Source organism: Spinacia oleracea, chromosome 5 (genome assembly GCF_020520425.1).
Source record: "Spinacia oleracea cultivar Varoflay chromosome 5, BTI_SOV_V1, whole genome shotgun sequence".
Classification (NCBI taxonomy): Eukaryota; Viridiplantae; Streptophyta; class Magnoliopsida; order Caryophyllales; family Amaranthaceae; genus Spinacia; species Spinacia oleracea.
This window is the reverse complement of record NC_079491.1, coordinates 61,228,031-61,253,608: the sequence shown is the minus strand read 5'-3', so window position 1 is coordinate 61,253,608 and position 25,578 is coordinate 61,228,031. Positions and strand designations below refer to the sequence as shown.

The 25,578-nt window shown below is 35.4% G+C and overlaps 1 protein-coding gene across 2 annotated transcripts; it reads right to left on the bottom strand.

Annotated features, from left to right (window-relative positions):
- Window positions 1–2,274: 2,274 nt before the first annotated feature.
- LOC110800013 (uncharacterized) lies at window positions 2,275–25,255 on the bottom strand. Of its 2 annotated transcripts, none has more exons than XM_022005306.2 (10): window positions 25,003–25,255; window positions 14,499–14,653; window positions 14,278–14,412; window positions 12,070–12,180; window positions 11,535–11,816; window positions 10,991–11,190; window positions 7,470–7,764; window positions 4,652–4,762; window positions 3,438–3,626; window positions 2,275–3,109 (listed from the first exon to the last, which is right to left on the bottom strand). In XM_022005306.2, exons 1-10 carry the CDS (start codon window positions 25,184–25,186, stop codon window positions 2,762–2,764), a joined length of 2,010 nt encoding a protein of 669 aa, XP_021860998.1. In that variant the 5' UTR covers window positions 25,187–25,255; the 3' UTR covers window positions 2,275–2,761. The 2 variants fall into 2 exon arrangements, with proteins under 2 accessions (XP_021860998.1, XP_056684001.1); XM_056828023.1 differs by having other exon boundaries at window positions 11,535–11,813; window positions 25,003–25,254.
- Between the last annotated feature and the right edge of the window lie 323 nt (window positions 25,256–25,578).

Below are 25,578 nucleotides of genomic sequence, written 5' to 3'. Positions count from 1 at the left end.
TACTCTATGGTCAATCAGAAAATTTTTGATTCTCATCACAATCATCACAATTCTCAAAATAACAAACTATTATTCAAATAAAAAATAATTTCATCAGTGATATGTTCTGAAAACATGTTTTTCATACTCGCATACGATCACATAAATTGCATATATTCTTATCACTTTCACATAGTAGGCACATCAACATGTCAAAAACATTTTCCTAAAGAGACACTAAATTGATGGACATTGAAAATTACCTTGTGGAGTACGTGCGTACTTCAAACTAGTAATCTCCTCGCGAATTACCAAAGTAGCTATCGTCAGTAACGAAGACGACGTTTATGATTTGAGAGATGAGAGAGGCTGATTTGAGAGGGTAATGACGTTTTACTTTGAGAAAATTTATAGTCGACACGACAATTTGGGCTTTAGTTTGAGAAATCCTATAGTCGACACGACAATTTTAGGGAGTATATATAGTGTAGGCTAATTAGGGTTTAATTAGAGAATAAATTTTCTGAAAAAAAGTTAAATAAATCTAAAAATTTGTTTATATAATATCCTTTAGTTAAAAAAATCATTAAAACCATCATTTAAAATTACCAAAATAATTTATTGCAAAATACCCAAAAATTCGGGGTATTACACATGGTGCATCAACAAGTATACACGGTCTGTGATAAAGGATTGTGCATCTTCGTCAAAGGTGAAAGAGTATTTGTTGTACGGTCCGTGCAACGTTCGTGCAAAGGGACAGTATACGACTCTTGTTAGGATTGCACGGTCCGTGTCAGACCTCTGCCCCTAGCTATTCCACTTTTCTCCTCTTCTCATGTGCATATAAGCTCTCCTTGGCCCGTGAATTTGAGTTGGTCGGAGTTTTCAATTTTCTACTCCTCCTTCGTGTAAGTCCTTCGATGCTGGTGATGAGAGAGAAACAAAGAAGCCTCGGGGCTACCCTCATTTCACATGAATGTGATTATTTTCTCGTTTTGATTAGCGGGACATTTTTATTCCAATAAGTCGCTTTGCCTTGGCCTAAAAATAGGGAGAGGGGGGCTCTCCATAGAAAACAAGCTAAGCAAAGAAAGACAAAGAAATATTTGCTCTAAGCGCAACATATACGTATCTAAACTGCGCTAATATGTACATAAAAAGAGTCTATAATAGCTTACAAGTATGTGCAAATTACTAGGACACCACCCTATTATAAAAAATATTTCATTTAATTCAAAATAGTGTAAGTCGGGGGAAAATTATATTGCTTTATTGTTGGACTTTCAAAAAACAAGAAAATAGGAGTGCGAAAAAGAATTTTTTAATTCCATATTGACTTTTAAATTTTATTTAAGGAATATCGTACTCTGTGCGTAAACAACATTGTAACAAACTAATGATTAATCTATTATTGTATACATCTCCATTATTACTCAGGTAAATTAGATAAATGTTAAATTATTTCATAAATCAATATTAAATTTTCAAATACTACGTAATAGAGTTTTGAAATTCAAAACTCTCCTGCCAAAAAAACTTAAAAATAAAATAAATTGTCAGGTTCAAGGGTGGGTTTAAGATGGGTGTGGATACGTGCGTGGGTGATGGAGTGTGGATGAAATGTATTTTGTAACCGGTAAGGCGGGATTGAGATGGGGATGGGTACCGTGCCCATCATGATGGGCGGTTCCTCCACACCTGCCATGCTCCGCCTTGAAGTAGTATTTAGATTAATAAAGTACGTAGATGCTGTGGAGAGGCAGATATTAAGTGGGTATGACTCTCGAAGTAACAAGGTTTGATGAGAATAAATTTATTTGTGTGACACAATTATGAACGGGAATGAAAATAATTTTATCTAAGTACCCTTGTTTATTTTAAGATTTAGTAAATACTACACAGAAAGAGACAATAACAAATTTATCCATCATTAATTTTAATTAGGAAAATATGTATAAGCTCTATTTAGATGATAATTATACATTACTATAGTTTAGATTTCATGTAAATTTAATATTTTGATTATAAAAGGATTTTAGACCTAGCTAGAAAAAAAAAGAGGGAAAATTTATTGGTGTCATGAATTGGGAGTTATTGTACTACGCACAAGTAATGACGAGTTCATTAAGGTCTCATACAACCTGCAATAAGGGATGCAAGCTAGTAAAATGAAGAGATTGTTGTTCTGACAATGTTTTCGATTTACAGAGATTATCAACTGGCTTATGCTACTAAGAACACGTATCTGCTATGAAACATCATCAACAAAAGAAAGCCAATAAAAAGCCAGTCTCATCACAAAAAGTTTAACCTATAAGAACAATTTCATTAGAGACACATAACTGACCCAATCATATAACTAAATTCTTGTCATTTATGTGTCCATGACATCATAATACTCTCAACTCTTCAAAGAGAGCACTGCAATCAGCATAATATTACAACAGCTTTTCCAGGAACTTCAAAGTTTGAACTCTTCTTCAACAGCAAAAACTCAGCAAGAACTCTTCTATGGTAGACAGTATCAGCAATCAACTACTCTGAATTTTGATGCTCGAAGACAGTGTCAGCAATCAACAACAGCGTTTCCTCCCAATTTTTATCTAAACATGGTCTAAGGGCAAGAATAAGCTTGCGTAAAAATAGGATTATCAGGCCATACAAAATTTGTACGTCATATATGAAGTGTACAACTACTGTAGATTTTACAGACCCTAATCTACAACTAGAATAAATTTTACAAAACCTAATCTAAAAAATGACAAGTATCTTAACAAAATTACTTGGTAACCTCCATAACACAAGCCTTTTCAAGAGAACATGCATTCAGTAAACTCGGAAGTGGGCTACGGAACTCATAAGAGTTGGGTGTGGAAGGTTTAATATCTACCCACTCCTTGTTAATCAAATCAACATGTGAATACGACTTCAAGATGGCATGCAAGGGAAGTTTCTCCATCTGTTTCACCAACTTCTGCATAGATTTCATTGGCAGTATTACATGGAAGTTATCTTCAGACTCTATCTTATCTTCGAAAGTCATAATTCCTATATCTGTTTCTTGTGAATGTACAAAGCCCAGAAAAACAGGGTTTCCGCACAGGCATCTTTGGTTTATGCTGCAAACCTACAGGAACGCCGACAAGAATCAGGTAAGGTGAGTAAAACAGAAGCTTTACACGAGCATATATAATCATATTGATCAGTAGTTGTGTGGTCTTAAAACAACGATCACTATATACCCTTACATTAACTGAATGAAGGGTGTCACTACAAATTACGTACAATATATAGCAATAAAAAGAAAGTGGACAATTATTTCTAAACAATTCCACCATAGATTGGAACATTATATAATTAGGAAGGCATGTGCATTTCATAACTCAGGTCAAACAAAGAAACAAGATTCAGAAGCATTTAGTCTTAATACTAAAATTGTACATCTAATGATTTACCTCAATGTACTCCACCCCTGATTTAACTAGATCTTCCAAAATATTATTAGAAGCAAGTGCACTTATTGCCCCGCCAAATCCGACTGGTGATTGGTACATTTCCCAAGGTGACTTCATCAGTACTTTGCTCTTCTGTTCTGCTGCTGAAATGCTAACGACGGGAATTTTCTCCTCTTCTAAGAATCTCACCTGTTTGCATGTTAAAGACATGAGATCAAACTAGCGAAATCATAAAAGAAGTACTTTAATTGAAAATGCACAAACTGCACAAGTCTAACTGAAGTTGTGTGCTCTCCACAAAATTAATTCTAGGCCATTCCGTGAAGGATTTTCAACTTGCTGATCCATAAAAAGTTTCATGTGACTGGTGCTCTAAAATAACATCACAAGACCCGTTACACATCTGTCCTTAACCGTATTTTCTCTTATTGCAATTAGAATATAGATGAAAGAGGGGAAAGAAGAAGAAATCATAAGCAAACATAAAAAATAAAAAATAAAATCGCGGTAGCGGTCGCATTAACGCGGAAATGGCTGGTAACAGATGAATAAAACGGATCTAGGCTAACGCGGAAATTCATTTTAACAGGGCCTAGTTATACTTTTTAAGTTTAAAAGGTATTATTCACCACAATATAACCTACCATTTCATAATATATGTGGGTAACATATTTTGTTTAAAAATAATGACTCAAAATATCATGTTTTATAAACTTCATATCTAATTACTAAAATATTTTTGGCCAATTTGTCAAAAGAACGGTGTAACGGGAAAAAAAATCATTCTAACGCGGCGAGTCACCGTTGTGTAACGGACAACGCAAGGAGAAAAACGTGATTTCTGTCCCACCTTTATGTAACGGGTTTTGCGGAACAGCAAGTCCAAGACCCGTTACAGACGGCCGTTACGGAACAGCTGAGTTTTAATTCTATGAGGCAACTGCGGTTTTTAAAAGCATTACATCCTTGCTATTCCTAATGAAGATGCTACACAAACTGAGGTCTACATCAGCAACCAGAACAAGGGTCAACGTAAACCCAACAAATTTGCTGGATAACAAAACATACAACAGCGATTTTTCTATTAAAAGAACATACAAAGGGAAATAATTATGTAGATAATTTGCAGGCAATCTCTAACCATGGCAAACAAAATCATCCACACACACACACACACACAAAAATCATAAATGCAAAGGTTGACATATACCAACCTTTTCATGATTGAAACTAAAGAAGTCATGACTAGCGAATAACTTCTCAAGATATTGAATTTCCTCAGCAGGAGAAATGAAGATAATCGATACAGATTCACGTTGTTCTGCCTGCAACAAACCATCGATAGTTTTAGAGAGGCATCTTTCATTAAGGAGACTCCATAAATAATATAAAGAACTCAATTAAAATTTCAAATTTTACATCAACAGAAGAGATATAAATGTCTAGTAAGTGAAGTGGAAAGCAATGCAATTGATACATACAATTAGTTCTTTTGAAAAATAACTGAAATTATTTAACTTCAATAATTGTAAGGTACTAGCACTTAAAAGGAGTCACAACCTCTTTTTACTTTGATCAAGATATGCATTACAGCTTTAGCTTTGATTATATGAATGCTGATATATTACGGCAACGTGGAGAACTGGCAATACCCTGAGAACATGTTAAACCAAAACCCACTGAAACAATAAGCCTTTCTCTACTATGTGTGATCAAATAAATGGATATTTCATTGTCACTGTTCTAATACGGGTCAGGTTCTTGTAAAGTCTCAGTAAAACCGTTAGATTTTACCCAGATCTTCAACTACCCATTTGAAATGGGCATTTTTCATCCTCCCAAAACTTCACATTGAGGTTCACTTAGGCTCTGTTCACCTTATTTCAGGAAAAATAAGTTCAGATAATATAAGTTCAGCAAAAATAAGGGCTACCGAAGTACAATTTATAACTAAAATAAGTATTGATAAGTTCTAACAAATTCAGATAAGTTCAGAAAAAATAAGTGAAAATCGGGTGAATAGAACGCACCCTAAGTCCCAACTGATTCAGCTACTGAACTAGCTTAAAGAAGTCTTTGCATTGGCCTCTCATCATGCAAATCCCAGCCTTTCTGCAATCTAAATTTCATCCGTATTTTATTGCTACAAACACATTGGTGCACTTATTCAGCAACATTCGATTCAACAGAAGCAGAGCTTTCTTTGTCACTGTTTATACTAAGGAGATATCCATGTTGTACTTCATGCAAGCATCAACAGGGGGAGTAGAAAAGGAAAATATTTAGATTCCCGAGCTCATTTTCTTGTCAAGTTTGGCGAGTACTTCTCTGTTAGTAAGCCTAGAACTGTGATAATTCATTATTCATCCCAAGTTATCAGGCAATAATTAAATTGAAGGGAAAGGGGGCCAGATCTATGATTCAGGGTTTTCTTTTTACGCCGTTTTATATCCCATCTGTGCTGAAAAATCATAGAAGATGTCAGCAGAAGGTCCTCGCCACTGCTATCATTAGAGCCATCATCCAGCTCCTGCAAATTGTTGACGAGATCTGCTAATCTTTCAAGTGTTTCAGATAATCCAAGTTTCCTCTTTGTTCCCTTCTGCATTGCCGAGTCTCTAATAATTACGTGAAGGACAAGTGTAAATGGTTCCGGCTCTGTTTGGTTTTAACGGAAAACATTTTCCATGTCAAAAAAAATTCAACGTTAAACACACTTGTAAAATAATTTTACTTTGTTCAGTTCCTTACAAAAAAAGTTACGGAGAAAAGAAAATGGAAGTGGAGGGGTAGGGGTAGGGGTAGGATGGGAGGAGAGAAAAAGAGAGGAACGAAAAATGGAGGAAAACTTGGAAAAAAAATTCCACCTTTGCGCAAATTGTTTTTCATTCATTTTCCTGGAAAATATTTTCTGTCAAACCAAGCAGTGACGTAGCTTGACAAGCTGGTAGAGTGTGTTTTGTTGAGAGGCAATCAATTTCTAGGAAAAGTGGTTTTCCCTTTTTCCTTTGTTTGGTTTCTCAAGGATGGAAAATGTTTACCCAATGGTGGAAAATATATTCCTTTTGTCGACAAGGAATGCCAAATTTTTCACTCATTTCCTAAAGCATCCTCTTTCACTCCTCTAATGCATCCTCTCCCTCTATTTCCACTTTTCCTTTCTCTCCAACTTTTCTATCAAGTAACGAAACTAAGGAAAATGAATTATGAAACTGATTCCAATAATATATACTCTATTGAAAATGAAATTCGGTAAAATGTTTTCTGTCAACTAAGCAGCCATAGTAAAAGGTAACCAAGAAAAATCCTAGAGGAACCAAAAATATGGGCATATTCCGTGTAGATTGTAATGAACCAACAATCTGATGTGGCTCGTGTTCCATTGGTTTACAGCAGGAGACAAAAAACAACACAAAAAGCAGCTCAAGTCAGAACAGGAGGCAAGTCAGAACAGTAGGCAAGGCACCAAGCAAGGGGGCGTTTCCACTACTGCTAGCAGACAAAGGACAGCAACAGCTCTTTAATTAAAATGTACTAAGCAGTAGGCTCGAGGGTATAAATAGTAGAGAGCAAGAGAGAGAAAGCTATTGTGTTTTGTATTAACAAAAGAGATTTGTGACCTCAAGTCACTCCCTTGAGATTTTTAGCCTAAAGCTACTAGTTTGTATTGTCCGTACCAGTTGGTTTTAGTTCAGAAATCAAAGCTTGCTCTTTTGGTCCAATTGTGGTATTCTTTCTTGAATTTCAGGTGGAGGATAACAAGTTCTTTGCATAGATCTAGGATGATGACACTTGCTATATACAATTGGCAAGCAGTTTTTCACTGAAGAAGGTGGCCTAGTATGGGCTGGTTATGAATTTTATGATCAACCAGAGAGTAAAAGAAGATTAGTGACACAGATAACATACATTATCAATATCATATGGTAAATGCAGCAAAGAATCAAGCGAAATATACTAGAATCACAAAGAGATTCATAAAAGTAAATTTCCATATATGCAAGATGAGGATAAACACACACAAAAAGGCACCTGAATGAATGTTTGCTTGTCTGAAAGCAAAGTCTCCAGCTGGGAAATTGTTGGATTTTCACCATTTTCAATGTCTACATCATCAGATTCGAAATATTTCTCCGGATTTCCACTGTTTAAGACTAAGATAGTAGCAAATTTGCCTTCAGATATGAGATGAACCCCAGTTTCCCCGTGCTCTGAGTATGTATCAAGTTTCTCTATGCTTATACTTGTGAGGTACTTCTCTGATATTTTCAAAGAATTGCCACATTTCCATGCGGTAACATCTGGAACAGCCTCCCCTATGTTACACCTACACATATCAAGATTGTAACATAGATGTGAGAGAAAAAACACCCTTCTAGAACAATACAAATTAAAAGATCGTATTTTGTCAGAGGCCTTATTACTACCATGGATTCACTGATTAATCTGCAAAGCATTGAAAAAGAAACACATAGCAGCCACACAACCAAGCTTGAATACAGACATTGTATAAATTTACACTAGGGATAAAAAACAACAAGATTAGCTACCCAATATGGATCAAGAGGAATGTGGGATCCTAAAAGGTTCAAATAAATTACCCCAAAAGTGGTCCAATGTACCAATACACAATTCACAGTATTCCAACGTATCAGTAGCGAAGGCATTTCTGCAGTACGATGGCAGAAAGGTGTACTGCAAAGGATAACTTTTTTGCAAATTAACCACACAAAATGGTACCTGATTTGGTAAAAGACGAATGAATCCCCCCTTCCGCACATTAAATCATAGATACATGTGCACAATGATCATTGTGCGCCCAAATACCACAAGTGCATATGTATATAACATTACATTATGATAAATGAACATGTGTTCATTACGTAATGTCATGTAGTTATACATATGCACTTGTGTACATTGAGCATCATGCACAAGTGTCCATAGTCCAAGCTCTATCCCCCTACAACGCAGATCAAAAACCTTACTCTCGATATCAAAATTAATATAGGTCGATTTGGATGGAGGCAACCTGCTCCACCGGTATCTCTACATTGTGACTCACACGCTGCTATTTGTGTTGCCAAGAACAATGCTTATAATGGTAAAAAGAGATATATACATGTTAGACACGCATCTGTGAGAACTTTGATAGAGAGTGGTGTAATCACTATGGAGTATGTGAGGTCTGAGAGGAACATAGCAGATCCATTAACTAAGGGACTAAACAAAAGACTTGTCCTAGATACGTCGAGGGGAATGGGGCTTAAGCCTGTTGGTTGAGGAATTCATGGTGGACACCCGACCTTGTTCACACAAGGTCTCTTGTGGACTAACGAAGCCATGGAAAGACTCATATATTGTACACTTCCCATTCCTATGACTTGTACATTTTGTGAGGTTAAGCTCTTTGCTTTTAATGAATTCATATCCCAGGGTTTGGGTGGTCCTATTGAGACGGACTTGATGAATTCACCGCCTATATATTGAGAGGATGAGCAAATGCTCTTAATGATTTCATATCCCAGGGTATGGGTGGTTTATGTGATAGACTTGATGAAAGCACCTACTTGAGTGTGAAGGTTTGGCCACCTTCTATGAAAGACTTTGGCAAGTTTTTCTAGAGCACTCATAAGCATCCCAAGTTTAATGGCCGTTGTTGGTTGGTTATCGCGGAACTCGTAATCTTTAAAGGTGAGATACGTGTTATTGGGAGTTATTTCTTAGTTAAGAGAGTTCCAGATTTGTTCACTCTCTTGATAAAGGAGTTGTCCAATTTTCACTATGTGTTGGTTCAATCGCAAGATACCAATACTTAAGTATCAAGCCTACTTAGATGCTCAGAACTGTGTTTTGTTTTTGTTTTATTTATTTCCCTTTGCATTTGTGGGGGATTGTTGGATATAATGCAAATGGACAGTGGTATAGGCTAAAAGGGCCATGTTGTAACTGAGAGTTCAGAACTATGAAACTCATCAGTTACAAGTCTATTCCACTTTGTTTTTAGTGTGCTGTAACAGTCCCTTATTTCACGCCCCCAAAGCTGATTTTCCTCCTTAATATCAGAAAGATTTTATGGTTTATTCCATTGGTTTTAATCTGACAGATTTCTGTCATAAAAGAAAAACTTCAGTTACATTTTCTTATGGCTTTAAAAAAGAAGACTCTTGCTGTCCAGAAATATATACAGAAAACTATCTTCTTCCCTTCTCTTTTACTGAATTTTCTCTCTAGTTCTGAGCATAATTATGAGTTCCTAATCTCCCTTATTTGAGTGCACATTAAGGGAGATAGCTGTGTGAAATCTTGGGGGGCAACGCCATTGCGATTGCACCATAGTCGGGGAGAATTTTGCTTCTAAGACAGTGTTCATAACACGTCACAGCTACACAAATACATTAAACTATTTGGCCCACATTGTCAACCATTTTATTTCTAACTATCTACTGATTTTGCAGAGCTCTTTTTCTGACAAACTAATCAAACTCTCACATTGATTACTTGATTAGTGTTTTGACTACCTTAAACTGGTCCTTGTCTTAGTAATCAAGCAATAATCTTAATTCACTCCTAAAATAGAACAAAGGATTGAATGTAATTCCTAACACTCGAATATTCTGCAAAGGAAAATAAAGTCAAATTCTCATTCTCATATATCATCATTCAAAAATGTATCAGAAGAGTCCTTTATATAGGGTTATTAGACTAAAATAAACCCTAAAAAAAACACTAATATCAATAATAAAATATAAATAATACCAAGCGTCCAAGCCTATATAAACGAGCACATGATATAATAATGCCATAACCCATAAAATATACTAGGTGATAAACCAAACCCAATAATTACCTTGTTAAAAGCTGGATAGACCAACTGGCAACTATGATAAATTCATAATCTTTTTCTGTTCACCTTAGGACGTTGTAGCTGAAAGTGCTATGCTTATTGAAAAAAGAGTTTGTAAATTGGAGCTACTCTTAACAACCATCAAACACATGAAAAACAATTTTTCTTCTTTATACGTAGTACTATTCTTACTTAAATAAGTGCCTTTATTACGTGTTTGTTTATCTTAACATACTCTATTAGACAGTCCCGTTACTTCATCGTGTGACTCATAATATTACTATAACTTGAACATGCTTGTGGATATCCTTTATTCTTAAAAATTGGCCCCGAAGTGATCATCCTCTCTGTCCTCTAGTTGGTTCTTCGTATGTTTCGAAGAGATCTACTAATATTTGACGTCAACCGTAACTAAACATCACCAAACTTCAACGGGATAATGCAAAAAATAACAAACACCTATAATATGGAGTATATATAAGAAATGTGTCTCTTCCTTACTGTACGATGATAATTGGCTGAGCCACTCTTGTCATCAAAAATCAACACTAGGCATTAACTAAACATCACAACAAACAGCATTGGAAAGTGTATACATATATCACGCCCAACCAACAGTGGCGACAGGAAGTGATTCTTTAATAAGTGATGCACAAATGCTAAAAGTATAAGCCAGTGAAAATATGAATAAGATGCTCAAACTCACCCATTAACGGGTTTCTGTGTAGCTTGTAGTGCCTGCTGAAGCAAATTTAAATTTACACAAATAATCTGCTCTGCTAGTAAGTTCTTCTGGGATTTTTCTCCATGTTGAAACCCATGAAAGATATGTTGCTGCTCTAACTCATGCAATTTCTTTTTTGCAGAAACAAGGCGCCTCTGGATCTTCTTTCTCTCTCTCCATTCCTAAAAAGAAAGGGGGAAAAAACATAAAACAGGAGTATAAATATATATGGTAACTGATATAACCCAAATTTCAACTTCAGTATGTCAGATATAACTTGGGACTACAACAAATCTAATTATCACCAGCTGATTGAAGTATTTTTTAGCAACTTTGCACAAGATTAAGAGAATTATTGAACTAAGGAAAGTTAAGCACATGAAATATCGATCTTCTAAAAGAAAATTAGCAGTTGCTCCATGTAAAAAGATAATGGCTTGCGTAAGAGAGTAGCTTGCCAATGGAACCTCTTTTCTTTTTTTCACCAGCCTTATGAACTTAATTAAGGGAGTTACAAATAACTCACTATTAGACGTCTTTCCTTCTTAGACCTCTCATCAGAACGCACATTCAACTCAAAAAGTCCCTTTGGAGGAGTAATCTGCATTTCTCTTTTGTCCATGTCAACATCAGGAACTATTGCTTCGACAAATGGAACCCAAACAAGATGATCTGATTCATATTTCTCTGGCTTCTGCTTCATACTTCCATCAGGGGATCCAGTGGATGCTTCAAGGAAGACATGTAAGAGATCATTTCCACCACTGTTGAAGACATTAACAACAGTTCCCACTGCTTCACCTGTCTCCTAAATATAGAAAGAAATCATCAACTGCCTTCCTGAAGATCTTACACAGAGATATGGTCAAACACCTTTAATGCAGATAATGACATGACAAATGTTATTCAGAATTTACAGTCACAGAACGTCTATATCACACAACAGGGAGGATGTCTATAGTCTATACAGCATTTAGCAAAATTCTATTTCAAGGCTTCTGACAAGATGCAATTTTCTTTTTAAAATGCTACATTAGATGAAGGCATTAGAAAATTCAGACCTTAAGAATAACCCTCATGCCAACAAGATCACGACTGTAATATTCACCCTCCTCTAGCTCTGGCCTGTCAATATTCCTCACGAGAAAAGTTGACCCCACAAGCTGCCGAGCCTGGCATAAGTACAGGGTTAAGGAAAACCTTAGAGAAGAGGACAGAAATGAGAGAATGAAAATCAGAAGAGAAGAATTGAAATAAACATTGAGAGAATGAAAATCAGAAAAGAAGAATTGAAATAAATATTGAGTTACACCACGCATCACTGTCTAGAGATATAATTTCTTATCACAAAAAAATTAACAATGCACTCAACCATAAAAGAACACGCAAAGCTAACACCTTTACAATGTGTGAATGAAGAACAACTTTGCAATGTATAGACAATGTGATGCAGATGGCTGGAAATAGAAGAAAATCTGATAACTATTTTGTTAATTTGTTGGTATATTATTGGGAAATTTTTATGTATTTCTATACAAATTTTTAGGGGTAGCTTCTTAGGTTAGCAAAAAAATTATAATATTAGTTTATTATGATTAGGAAATTAGTATAGAATACGAGGATATTGGATTTTTTTTCTTTAACTCTAAGTAGTGTTTAGACTATAAATATACTAGTATCCGTTGTGAATTTTGACAACTTCGATACTGACTGGATTCAGTATTTTGATTGGGAATTTCTCCATCGGTTTCGTATGAGGGAGGTTAATGCACCATTCTGAGACCACTGCTCTGGGTGCTTGTAATTTCTAATCATCTTTGTTTACTTTAACAGAACAGTTTGCACTGACATTCATTAAAAATAGACAGATGGTCACAGCTGCTGCCAACTCCATTCAAACCACCACCCAAACCACTGATGCTGCCTGCTGCACGCGGGTTGCAGGTTGCAGGTTGCAGATTGCCAGATTGAACTAGCTTTATAACTCTAAACCAGTATCCTTGCAGATTGAACTAGATTGAACTCTAAACCAGCAGCCTTATTGCATATTTCCTCTGTTCTTATTTAGTAGTACACATTTTTTTAGTCACGTTTGTCAATGCACATTTTTATCATTAATATCTTTAAATGTAAAGAAAAAATTATAAAGTTTCAACACGGGTTTAACCAGATCTCACATGACTATATTTTACCTTACACATACATAATAGAATCCGGTTAAAGAAGGGTGTATGAATAGTGCTAAAGTCAAACGGTGTCAACTAAATAAGAAGCAGAGGAAGTATGATTTTAGAAACTTCAAACTCGAACGAGTTTTACAGCCACCAATATTTTTATCGCTATTGTCGTGGTGGGTGGGGAGCAAGTGTTGCACTTCAATTTTTATGATGGATACACCTGAGCATATTATGTAGTGACCTTCCAATACTCTCTCACCTTTTGGGTCAGAAGACGAAAGCTACGATAAAGTAGTCCAATATTTCTATGAATTCAAGCATAAGCAAAAAATGTAGTAAACTTGAGAAAGAAGATTTCTCGCAGAAGAATGGTTTTCAAAAGGCAAATGAAGAATATGTGGTAAATTCGGATTAAACAAATTATGCTAACACACACATTTGACGGAAGAATCCATGACAGACAACAAAAAGACAAAGCATACATCAAATGGTTTAACGATCACTGCATATTTAGTTATATAATCTAAGGAAAAGAATGATGAAGCATAGCGCATAACTCTTTTTGCTATGCCTTAGGGTTTAATCCCCTAATATGCCTAAAAGTCTTATCAACGATATGGAACGAGAAGATACATTTACACTATGTTTGAATAGGAAGATTTGGAGGGAAAAATGAGGGATATGTTTTCCCTTATTTAGATAAGAATAGGGGTACATAAGGGAAGGGAAGTAGAGGGATCCATTTCCCCTCCCCTTATACAATGTGTTTGGATAGATAAATATGGAGGGAAATGAAGGGAAGAGAAAGTGAGGGATTAATCTTCCCTTGTTTAGATATAGCTTATGGGGGAGAACCGGAGAGAAAGGAAGATAATTGGAGAGATCCATTTTCCCTCCCTTTTTAAAAACCAAATCCTTACGAAATTGGAAAGAGTCGGAAGGAAAATGCAAGCTCACTCTTCCCTCGCTTCACCTCCCTTTCTTTTCTCTCTTCTTCCCTCCTAGGGAAATGGAAGCTCATTCTATCCGTCCACAAATGCTAACCAAAAAAAGTGTTAATAAAATTCTTGAGGCAAAAAGTTAAAAAGAAACCTCGTCTATATTGTCAAAGCCGCTCAATTTAATTATCCAACTCTTACTTCCTGGATGGCCTCTTCCTTCCTCGATCTCAACTTCAACAATTTCATCTCTTCCAGAATATTGTTGCCGCAACCATCTTTTGCCCGGCTAAGAAGAATATTGAACTTATGTTGGTGAAACCCTAGAAAAATGAAGTCTAAAACAAATTCCAAGTTTAACAGGACAGTACATACCGTTCCAAAGCGCAAGTCAGGAAAATCAGTGTTATGTTTTACACGAATTTCTCCCTCAAGCCCATGTACATCAGATACATACCCAATCTCAACAAAGTCTAAGTCTTTACTGCTCGTCTCTGCTATCTCTTCAGCAGCTGAAGCAGATGAAAGAGCTGAGAAAAAGGAAATACATAAATTACGTGTCCTAGAAAACAATACATTATTTCAGAGATAACAAATCTTCAAAACAAAAGATGTCTCCATGATAAAAGCAAGGGACGAAATGGTTTAACTTGAAATGTAGTTATACTAACATATATCATGAGTCAACTTTAAAATGTTATACATTCATTCTCATGAAAACATATGTTACTCACACTATTCATTTCAACTCAAGTACCAGTATCGGATACTCAACAAGCGGACATGGGCATGACTGCATGAGACTAACAGTGTGTTTGGGAAATGACTTAGTAGAGAAACCTATGGAAAATTAAAAGTATGGAAATATTGCAAGTAGAAAAGGAAATTATATAGATAAACATTTCTTCACTTGTTTGATTGTTTAATGAGAAAAACTATTGAAAAGTAAAATAATTTATCTATTTTTCCAAAGTTTGGTTCGTGTAATGAGGAAAACTATTGAAATGATAAAAACTACTTTAGATTTCTACACTTTTTCCATTTATTTTGAAAGAAAAACTATGGAAAATTAAATGGCCCAACTAGAACTAATAAAATTTCCACATATTTCTAGAGTTTTACTTTCCCTTCGTTTTCTCTCCTAATAAACAAATATGGTAAAATTGAGGAATCCATATATTTTTACATTTTTATTTAGTTCGTGAAATTTGCACAGACACTACAACAAGTCCAAGTAATATACAGGTATAAGGGTATGCTTGGATTGGGGGTAATGGATTAGGGGTAGTAAAAGTCAAACCACTTTTACAAAAGGAACATGAAGGTAAATGGAGGGGTTGTAAGGAGGAGAATGTGGTAGTGTTATGATGAGAAGTGGTGGTGTTGTGAGGAGAAGAGGGAAGAGGGGAAGTTAATACACACTGAAAGCAAAAATGGTGGATAACAATTAACGGTAACTATTCTCCCCAACCTTTTCCTTTCTTATTACTAACACTAGCTTATTCCCTTTTACCACCACTCCATCCCCTTATCATCAGTTCCTATAACCTTAATTTTTCTTAGTTTGATATTTATTATGTTGGCTTAAGCTTGAAGTCAACATTAGATAAAAAGGAAAGTATGTTTAGGAGAAAAGCTAAATATACATTTATATAATTAGGAGCCATCTAATTATGTATTACTTCCTAAAGTTGTTTAGGAGAAAAGCTAAATATACATTTATATAATTAGGAGTCATCTAATTATGTATTACTTCCTAAAGTTGTTAGGATTGTGTTTTCCTTTCTTCATCTATATAAGGAGATGTTGGTTTGTAACATAACTTATGAGTTTTGCGAGAACTTAAGGTTTGAGTGATTTCCTCTTGTGATTAATAAGAAGAGTTATTTCTTATTCTTTTGATCTTTGATTCTTACAAACAAGAATTGGTACCAGAGCCTCAAGGATCCGTAAGGTGATAAATCGTGTTTCAAATTCCTCGTGAGCAAGACGAAGGAAGAAAACAGAGACACGATGGCGAAAGAAGAATAGGATGAAAACTCAGGAGGAAAATTAAAAGAAGGAGGAGGATCCTCCTCCATCAAATGTCCGATGCTCAACTCAACAAACTACACCGTATGGGCAATTAAGATGAGGACCTGCCTCAAGGTTCATAAAGCGTGGGAGATTATTGAAACAGGGAAAGACGACGGAGACAAAAACGACATGGCAATGGCGTTGTTGTTCCAGTCGATTCCCGAGAGCCTCGTTGATTCCCGAGAGCCTCGTTCTACAGGTTGGAGATCTAAACACGGCAATGGAGGTCTAGGAAGCCATTAAAACCAGACATGTAGGAGCTGAAAGAGTAAAAGATACGAGACTACAAACCTTAATGTCGGAATTCGACCGCCTGAAGATGAAGGAGTCTGACAAAATCGATGATTTTGCCGGAAAATTATCAGAAATCGCATCAAAATCTGCTGCGTTGGGAACTGAGATTGAAGAATAAAAAATTGTTAAAAAATTTCTAAAGAGTCTTCCTCGGAAGAAATTCATACAAATTGTGGCCTCCATTGAACAAATGTTGGATCTCAATAAAACTTCCTTTGAAGATATCATTGGACGATTAAAGGCATACGAAGAACGTATAGCTGATGAAGAAGAGGAACAAGAAGAACAGAACAAACTCATGTATGTGAACTCAGAACCTCAACGACATCAGAATTGGAACGACTACAGAAACAGGGGCCGTGGAGGACGTTTTTCCGGAAACAGGAGTCGAGGTCGTGGTCGTTTTGGAGGAAACAAAGACCTGTCGTGAATCGAGTGTTATCAATGTGATAAAACTTTTGTCCTGATCGTCTATTGAAATTACAAGAAGCCCAAGAGAATGAACCTAACGAAACTGAAGATGCAGATCAGCTCTTGTTACACGAGGTGGTGTACTTGAATGAAGAGAAGATTGTGCCAAGTAAGTACGAATTAAATACCGGTGAAGATGATTTTTGGTACCTTGACAATGGTGCTAGCAAGCATATGAGTGGAGATCGAAGGTATTTTGTTAACATTGATGAATCTGTTACCGGGAAAGTGCGGTTTGGCGATGACTCCATAATAGATATGAAAGGGAAGGGATCGATTGAGTTTGTTGACAGAAACGGAAAGGCAAGAACAATGTCTGAGGTCTATTAGCCTTGGACAGGCTACTGAATCCGGATGTGACGTGAGGATGAGAGAGGATTTCTTGACATTGCACGATCGTGAAGGGAGGTTGCTTGTCAAAGCAATAAGGTCCAAGAATCGTTTGTACAAAGTTCGTATGAATTTTAGAGAACCTGTGCATCTGAACCTAACACAAACAAACGATTCAAGTCTATGGCACGCACGTTTGGGACATATCAATTTTGAAACAATAAAATCGATGCAGCAAAGAGAGCTCGCTGATGGAGTTCCACAACTTAAGTTTGAGAAGAGTATTTGCGACTCCTGCTTATTCGGAAAACAAACAAGACAAGTATTCCCAAAAGCCACTTCTTATCGAGCTATTAATAAGAAGAGTTTTTTTTTTTTTTTTTATCTTTGATTCTTACAAACAAGAAGAACAACGGATAAATTTGTTAGATGTTTGGATAAAAGCAATGGATAAGGAGATTTCAATGATTTAAAAAAATAAGACATGGGAACTTGTTGAATGTCTTAAAGATAAAGGCGTTATTGGTTTAAAATGGGTCTATAAAACAAAACTAGACCAAAATGGAAATATTCAAAAGCACAAAGCAAGGCTTGTTGTTAAAGGCTATGCTCAAAAGCCTGGAGTTGATTTCAATGAGACATTTGCTCCAGTAGCTCGTATTGAAACAATCAGGACGGTATTAGCCATATCTGCACAAAAAGAACTTTTTGTGTATCAGCTTGATGTGAAATCCGCATTTCTTAATGGAGTGTTAGAAGAAGAAGTGTATGTGGAACAACCACAAGGTTATGAAATCCCAGGGCAAGAAGAAAAAGTTTATCGTTTGCAAAAAGCGCTCTATGGACTTAAGCAAGCTCCAAGAGCATGGAATAGTAGAATTGACAAGTATTTTATGAATAATGGATTCAAAAAGAGTCCAAGTGAACCATCACTCTATATTAAAGAAAACAATGATGGACAATTTCTTATTGTTTGTCTTTTTGTTGATGATCTTATCTACACTGGAAATGATATGAAACTCACTAATGAGTTCAAAGAGTCCATGATGCAAGAATTCGAAATGACGGACTTGGGACTCATGAAGTACTTTCTTGGAATCCAAGTAAAGCAGACCAAGGGAGAGCTTTTCTTTAATCAAGAAAAATATACAAGGGATCTTCTCAAGAAATTTCACATGGAGAATTGCAAACCTGTGAATACTCCTATGGCATTGAATGAAAAATTAAGTTAAGATGATGGAGCTAAGAAAGTCGATGATAACATATACAGAAGTTTAGTAGGATCTCTACTATACTTAACTCATACGAGGCCTGACATAGCTCAAGCAGTGAATATGGTATCAAGATTTATGAATAATCCTAGCAAATTTCATTTTGCTGCTGCAAAGAGGATCTTACGTTATCTTCAAGGTACTGTGAAAATAGGCATACGGTACCGAATTGAAGAAAACGATGAATTAATTGGTTATACAGATAGTGACTGGCTGGATCAATAGATGACCGCAAGAGTACATCAGCTTACATTTTCTGTTTAGGCACTAAGATAATATCATGACATTCAAAGAAACAACAAACTGTAGCACTTTCATCAGCACAAGGTGAATATATGTCAGCCACTAAAGCAGCATGTGAAGCGGTTTGGTTAAGAAGAATTTTAAAAGATTTGGGTACTAAGCAAGAAAACCCAACAACAATATTTTGCGACAATATGTAGGCAATTGCTATGACGAAGAATCCGGTGTTTCATGCTAGAAGTAAACATATTGAGATTCAACATCACTTTATACGTGACTTAGTCACTAACGAAGAAATAAGGCTTGAGTTTATTAATACAAATGATCAGCCAGCATATATGCTTACAAAAGCAATAACCATGGAAAAATTCGAAAAGTTCAAGACTATGGTAAACATTGCAAATTAAGAGGGGAATTTGTGAGAAATTAATTTGCAATGTTATAATATTAGGCTAAAATAAAGATTGGCAAACACTATTATTAGAAATAGTAAAAATCACATATTAGGTTAAGGCGTAGGATAAATTAAATTTCCTACCTCTCTTATTTTAGCATTGTAATTTCTTATATATATCGCAATGATATATCAATTTATATAACAACAATAATATAACAAAGTAATATGATATATATATCATTCTCCATTAATTCATTATATAAAGTAGGTGCTGCAGCTCTTACTTCTCTCTTTACAATGAAAATAAACACTACTTTTATAACTTCTATTTTACTAAATAATAAAAGGATGAAAACTCTTCTAATTCACAACCTCTCTCTAATTTATCAAATGTTATTTAAAGTAAACTAATTAATTTTATCAAATGTTTAAAATAGTTTTCTAAATTAAAGTTTGAATTTCAACACGCCCCCTCAAACTTTAATTTTCATTCCAAGTAACTCTCTTAATTTTCTAAAAGCTTCTTAAGATAGGGGCTTCGTAAATATGTCTGCTACTTGCTCACTTGTATTACAATACTTGAGTATAATTGTTCCTTGCTTGACTTGATCTCGTAGGAAATGGAATCGAGTATCAATATACTTGCTTCTCCCATGATGTACTGGATTCTTAGCAAGTTTTATTGCTGACACATTGTCAACATATACTGTAGTAGATCCTTCTTGAGTGTGACCAAGTTCTTGTAAGAGATTTCTCAACCATAATGTTTCACAAACTGCAGACGAAGCTGCTATGTATTCAGCTTCAACACTTGATAGGGCCACAACTGGCTGTTTTTTAGAACTCCAGGTAAAAGCAGTTGAACCTAGATAAAATACATATCCAGTTGTACTTTTCCGCTCATCTTGATCTCCAGCCCAATCGCTATCTGAATAACCGTATAATGTTGCTCCATTTCCAAAAGAATAGAACATCCCATAATCTAAGGTACCTTTAATATACCTTACTATTCTCTTTGCAGTGCACCAATGTGATTCTTTAGGTGTCTCCATGTATCTACTGACAAGCCCTACACCATATACAATATCAAGTCTGGTGATGGTTAAATATCTTAAACTTCCAACTAAACTCTTGTACAAAGTTGGATCAATTAATCTCCCTTCTCCAACTTTTGTCAACTTCAATCCGGTTGCAACGGGAGTACTTGTGGGTTTGCATGACTTCATTTTAAACTTCTCAATAATCTCCTTGGCATATTTCTTCTGTGAAATGAATATCCCATCTTCACTTTGTTGTACTTCTATCCCAAGAAAGAAATTCATCAGTCCACAATCAGTCATTTCAAATTCTTTGAACATTGCCATTTTGAAATCTTCAAACATACTTTTGTTGTTCCCAGTGAATAGTAGATCATCAACATATAAACTCACTATAATAATATTATCACCATTTTTCTTCACGTAGACAGCATGTTCGTACAGGCATTTGGTAAAACCATTTTGTATTAAATAACCATCAATGCGTGCATTCCATGCACGAGGAGCTTGCTTTAAACCATAAAGTGCCTTTTTCAAACGGAGCACTTTATCTTCTTGTCCCTCTATAGTAAAACCTTCTGGTTGTTCTACGTAAACTTCTTCTTCAAGGATGCCATTTAGAAATGCACATTTAACATCTAGTTGGTATATCTTCCACTTATGATGCGATGCAAGTGAAATTAACAATCTCACTGTATCTAAGCGAGCTACAGGAGCAAATACTTCATCATAATCAACTCCATATTTTTGCTTATAACCTTTTGCTACAAGCCTTGCCTTGTATCTATCAATGCTTCCATCAGCACCTCTTTTAATCTTATAAACCCATTTTACACCAATAGCCTTATGGCCCTTTGGCAATGTAGCCAACTCCCATGTATCATTTTTCTCTATTGAGTGGATTTCTTCTTTCATTGCAGATATCCATTCTACTTCTCCAACAGCTTCTTCAAAATTGATCGGTTCATGGTCTGCATATAAGCAAAATAAATCAACTTCTTCAACTTCAGTTGTATTTTCATAGATGTCTCTAGGATTCTCATCTTAACAGGTCTTCTTGAAGATGAGGTTGATCCTTCAGATGTAGCTGAACTTGGCTCATTGTTATTTCTCTCTGGCGAAGGTGTCATTGATTGATTATTTTCGAAACTCGTCTGTGTAGTCTTGTTATTGTTGTATTCTTCAAATACAATTTTTTCTCTTTCTTTTTCTTTTTCTTGATTATCCCATTTCCATGATTCTCCTTCACTAAATATTACATCTCTACTTTCAATCAACTTTCTAGTAATTGGATTATATAATTTATAAGCTTTGGATTGTGAACTGTATCTAATGAAGATACATTTTTCACCTCGATCATCTAACTTCTTTCTCTTTGCCTTGGGTATTTGAGCATAGGCTATGCACCCAAATACTCGAAAATGTTCAACATTTGGCTTCTTACCACTCCATGCTTCTTGTGGAGTCATATTTTTCACACTTTTTGTAGGACAACGATTCAGTATATAAGTTGTCCATGCAACAACTTCTGCCCATAATTGCTTCGGCAATCCTCTTTCTTTCAAGATGCTTCTTGTCATGTCTAGAATTGTCCGATTTTTCCTTTCGGCAATTCCATTTTGTTGTGGAGTATAAGAGGCTGTAAATTGTTGTCGTATTCCAGAAGCTATGCAATAATTCTTGAAAATATTTGATTTATATTCACTCCCTCGATCTGATCTGAGTGTTTTCAACTTATATCCACATTCTAGCTCAACTCGAGCCTTAAACTGCATAAATGTATCGAATGCAGCTGATTTCTCCTTTAACATATACACCCACATTTTCCTGCTATAATCATCGATAAAGGTAATAAAATAGCGATTACCTCCTAAAGATATTCGTTCCAATGGTCGACAAATATCAGTGTGTACCAATTCTAATGGTGCTTTCGCTCTCCATGATAATCCCTTCTGGAACGGAAGTCTTGCTTGTTTTCCCATCGTACATATTTCACAAACTTGTTTAGGATCTTCTATGGTAGGCAATCCATGCACCATGTTCTTCAATTGCAAGAGTTTTAGGCCATTGAAATGCAAATGCCCAAAATGTTTATGCCATTTCCATGACTCATTCTCTATAACACCATAGTAACACTTTTGTACCTCGGGGTTAAGTTGCCGCGGAAACATGCGATTCTTCGCCATTTGTGATTGAGCAATAATTCTTCCACTATTATCTTTAAGTAGAAGAATATTACCCTCCATATGAACTACACATCCTTTTTTAAGGAGTTACCCAATACTAAGGATATTGCTTTTCATATTCGGCACATAATAAACATTAGAAATGAGTTCTTCATTTCCATTCTTTTGAAATATCCGTATTTTCCCTTTACCTTCAACTTGTAGTTTGGATGAATCTCCCAAACTTACATTGCCTTGTACTTTCTCATCAAGGTCGATAAAATATTCTCTTCTGCCACACATGTGGTTACTCGCACCAGAATCGAAAAACCACATGTCTTGTTGATTACTAGCCTCTTCATGTGCTAGCAACAATGTAGGACTTTCCTCATTGTTTTTTGACGATTCAGCAAAATTCAAATGATTTCCCTGATCTTTTTGTTTGCTCCAACACTCAAATGCATAATGTTCATATTTTTGACAATTATAGCATTGAATGTCTTTTGTTTTACCACGTTCATTGAAACTTCTTCCTCCTCTGTTTGACCCTCTTCCACGGCCAAAACTTTTCTCATTATTTAGGTACCGAGGTTAGTAGTTACCACGACCTCTACCGCCTCATCCTCGAACAACGCCTCTTCGATTTCCTCCTCTTTGTTCATTTAAAGTCAGCTTTGATTCAAGTGCCTGCTCTATCACAACGGGTTTGTCATTCTTTAAAAATCTTTGTTCATGTACTTGAAGCGATCCAAGAAGTTCTTCTATTGATAATGTATCAATATCTTTAGATTCTTAGCAGGTAAGACATGATTAAAGTTCTTATTGCATGATCGAAGTACTTTCTCAACGACCTTAGAGTCTTCGATCTTTTCTCCATTTTGCTTTTGATGGTTTATATTTGTAAGGAGACGAGAAAAATAATCAGAAATTGACTCATTATCTGACATTTTGATTCTTCAAATTCACCTCTTAAAGCTTGTAAACGAATTTTTCGAACTCACTCAACTCCTTTAAATATTGTTGCAAGAGTATCCCAAGATTCTTTGCTTGTGGTTGCATTTGAAATTTTTACAAATGTTTCTCGGTCTAATCCTGCATATATCAAAAATAAGGCTTTTTGATCTTTTTTCTGAATCTCTTTACACTCATTTTTCTTTTCTTGGGTATATGAGGCTTTTACCTCATCCGAAGGTTTTTCAAAACCATCACTTACAACATCCCATAAATCTTGGGAACCAAAAAGTGCTTTCATTTTAATACACCAATCTTCATATTGGTCTTTGGATAGTTGGGGTACAGGTGGCTGAACAAAGTTGGTAGACATTATGAGTTATTGAAAATAACGTGGCTCTGATACCAAATGTAGGAGTTACACAATTTACGAATTGCTAACTCGAATATAAAATAATAAAATGAAGGAGAAACTAATATGGGTTACAACCCGGAATATATATATATATATCAAATACAATATGATCCTAATATTTCTCCTTTTCCTTATTCTTTTTTTTTTTCTTTTTTTCTTACTTCTCTCTTTACAATGAAAATAAACACTACTTGTATAACTTCTGTTTTAGTAAATAATAAAAGGATGAAAACTCTTCTAATTCACAACCTCTCTCCAATTTATCAAATGTTATTTAAAGTAAACTAATTAATTTTATCAAATGCTCTTTCACGGTGACCAATGACCTTCGTTTCTACCGGAGGTCTTTTGTTCATGTCAGATTTCTTCTTTCAACCACATATACCAAAGCACTTGAGTTCATTCACGGTGATCTCTGTGGCCCCATAACCCCAAGTACAGCTGCGGGAAATCGATACATCTTCGTTCTCATAGATGATCACTCTAGATATATGTGGTCAATTTTGCTTAAAGAAAAGAATGAGGGATTTGAAAAATTCAAAAGGTTTAAAAGCTTGGTCGAGCAAGAACTAGGAGTGAAGATTCAAACTTTCAGAATAGATCGAAGAGGAGTCATCTAATTACGTATTACTTCCTAAAGTTGTTAAGATTGTTTTTTACTTTCTTCATCTATATAAGGAGATGCTGGTTTGTAGCATAACTTATGAGTTTTGCGAGAACTTGAGGTTTGAGTGATTTCCTCTTGAGATTAATAAGAAGAGTTATTTCTTATTCTTTTGATCTTTGATTCTTACAAACAAGATATTACCCTCAATCCATGCCCTAAAAGGAAAAAACAGAAATTACTAATTCGACAATTGGGGAAAACATGTTAACAAATGTGAAATTCTGATTATTCAAACTTTGTACTTCATTCTTCAGGTGAGACATTCAAATATAAAAATTACACAAATATATTCATAAATATCCAAAACAATTATTTCCATAAATTAATAAAACCCAATATTATCAATTCCTACACAGCTAACAAAAAAAATATAAAAAAATCAAGAAGATACTAAGAAACCCACCAGTAAGTTCATCACTTAAATTCAAAAGTGTAAATAAAATATTTAATAAAAGATAAAGCAATGGAATTTCAACAACAACAAAAAAAACCAGAAACATGAACAAATAAAATATTTATTAAAAGATAAAGCAATGCAAAATCACTAGTGGAATTGGAGTACCAGTGCAGTGTAAAGAAGGGAGTCTGAACCCATGAGTAGCTTGAAGAGCAATGAGGCGCCATTTGGTGCGAGAAGGAGACGGAGATGGGTTTAATAGACGGGGATAGCGCGGGGATTTAGGAAGTGAAGAGATAGAATTTGATGAGCAGAGTATAGAGATAGAAGTGCTCTGAACCATCATCATCTTCAAAGAGCCAACTGCTAAGCGATTTTGGAGAATTACTTTTCTCGTGGCTGTATAGTGTATAGACTGTCCCTGTTTAGTTGGTCTTTTATACTTCTTACTTTAGGCCTTTGAAGTTTAGACTCACTCAAAAATCAACCCAACTCGAAACCCAACGCACGAATGGTGCAGGGGCCTGCACGTAGATCTACGTGCACCTGCACCAAAATGGAAAAAAAATACAAAAAAACATAAGAAACTAAACAGAAAGAACATACTTCCTCCATTTTTTTATTATTGCACCATCTACCTTGGGCACAAGAATTAAGAAAGGTGGTAAAAGGTGAGAGATAGACAAAAATACCCATGTAATTAAGTACAAGTTATAGGTAAAGAACAAGTGGGGTTTGGTC

Bases quoted from the DNA above. Each gene is read 5' to 3' on its own strand.
- LOC110800013 (XM_022005306.2), bottom strand. From the start codon at position 25,186: ATGATGATGGTTCAGAGCACTTCTATCTCTATACTCTGCTCATCAAAT. The intron at 14,413-14,498 runs GTATGTACTGTC...TATTCTTCTTAG, and splicing joins CTGACTTGCGCTTTGGAACG to CCGGGCAAAAGATGGTTGCG. The intron at 12,181-14,277 runs GTTTCTTTTTAA...TACTTATGCCAG, and splicing joins GCTTTGACAATATAGACGAG to GCTCGGCAGCTTGTGGGGTC.